This window comes from Eimeria mitis, genomic scaffold, assembly GCF_000499745.2.
Source record: "Eimeria mitis Houghton genomic scaffold, Emh_scaff4893, whole genome shotgun sequence".
NCBI classification, from domain to species: Eukaryota; Apicomplexa; class Conoidasida; order Eucoccidiorida; family Eimeriidae; genus Eimeria; species Eimeria mitis.
Genome location: NW_013573193.1, coordinates 1 through 689, shown reverse-complemented (window position 1 = coordinate 689; position 689 = coordinate 1). Strand labels below are relative to the sequence as shown.

Sequence of the window (689 nt, the reverse complement as noted above, 5' to 3'; positions counted from 1 at the left end):
CCCGCTCGAGTTGAAGGCGTTGCGGCAGTAGCAGTTGTTGCGCCGCGTTGCTGCCTGCGAGCGCTTACGCGATCACCAATACCGGTGTCACTGGATAGTGTGGGAGTTTTAGAGCCTGTGGTTGTGGAAGAAACGTCAGGTGTAGAAGCGAAAGCCCTCCCTTGGCCTCGTGCCCTTGTTACATCAGAAGATGTCTCACTAGGCACTGGAATTGAACTTGGTTGTTCTCTACTTCTTGACCTCCTCATGGCTGAAGATGTTTTCGTCTGCTCTGTCTCAGCACCGCCTCCTGTAGACCTTAAATGCGGCGGAGGAGTTGTCAACTGCGTCCTCGGATAAGTAGCCGCTTCATCCGATGCTGTTGTTGCGGATCTGTGAGGCCTTCTGCTTGTCGTTACAACGTTGCCCGACGGTGCCAGTGTAACCGGTAGCGTTCGCCTGCCTGAGGATCCATTACCATCTACAGCCGGACTTGTAGGTCTTGTCCTCCTCATGGGGGCAGTTGCCTCGCCTGCTGGTGTTGTACTTCCCCTTGCCACTCTGCTTGTGACCGGATGCTCATCTGGCTGAGTGCTGGTAAGTCGTGCCTGCCTGCTTCTGACAGACTCCGCGTCTGATACAGTCGTCGTAGGCCTCGTCCTTCTGCTTGTCACAGAGTCCTCATCTGGTGCAGTTGTTGTTAGTCTTGT

At 54.9% G+C, this 689-nt stretch overlaps 1 protein-coding gene across 1 annotated transcript in view; it reads right to left on the bottom strand.

The window, feature by feature from the left end:
- The window catches only part of EMH_0078370 (uncharacterized protein), a gene marked incomplete at both ends in the record, with an annotated part of 4,375 nt that extends 3,881 nt beyond the window's left edge, over positions 1 to 494 (bottom strand). Inside the window, one exon of the mRNA XM_013499985.1 lies at positions 200 to 494. Coding sequence (XP_013355439.1) covers positions 200 to 494 — 295 coding nt within the window. The remainder of the gene's footprint in view (positions 1 to 199) is intronic.
- Between the last annotated feature and the right edge of the window lie 195 nt (positions 495 to 689).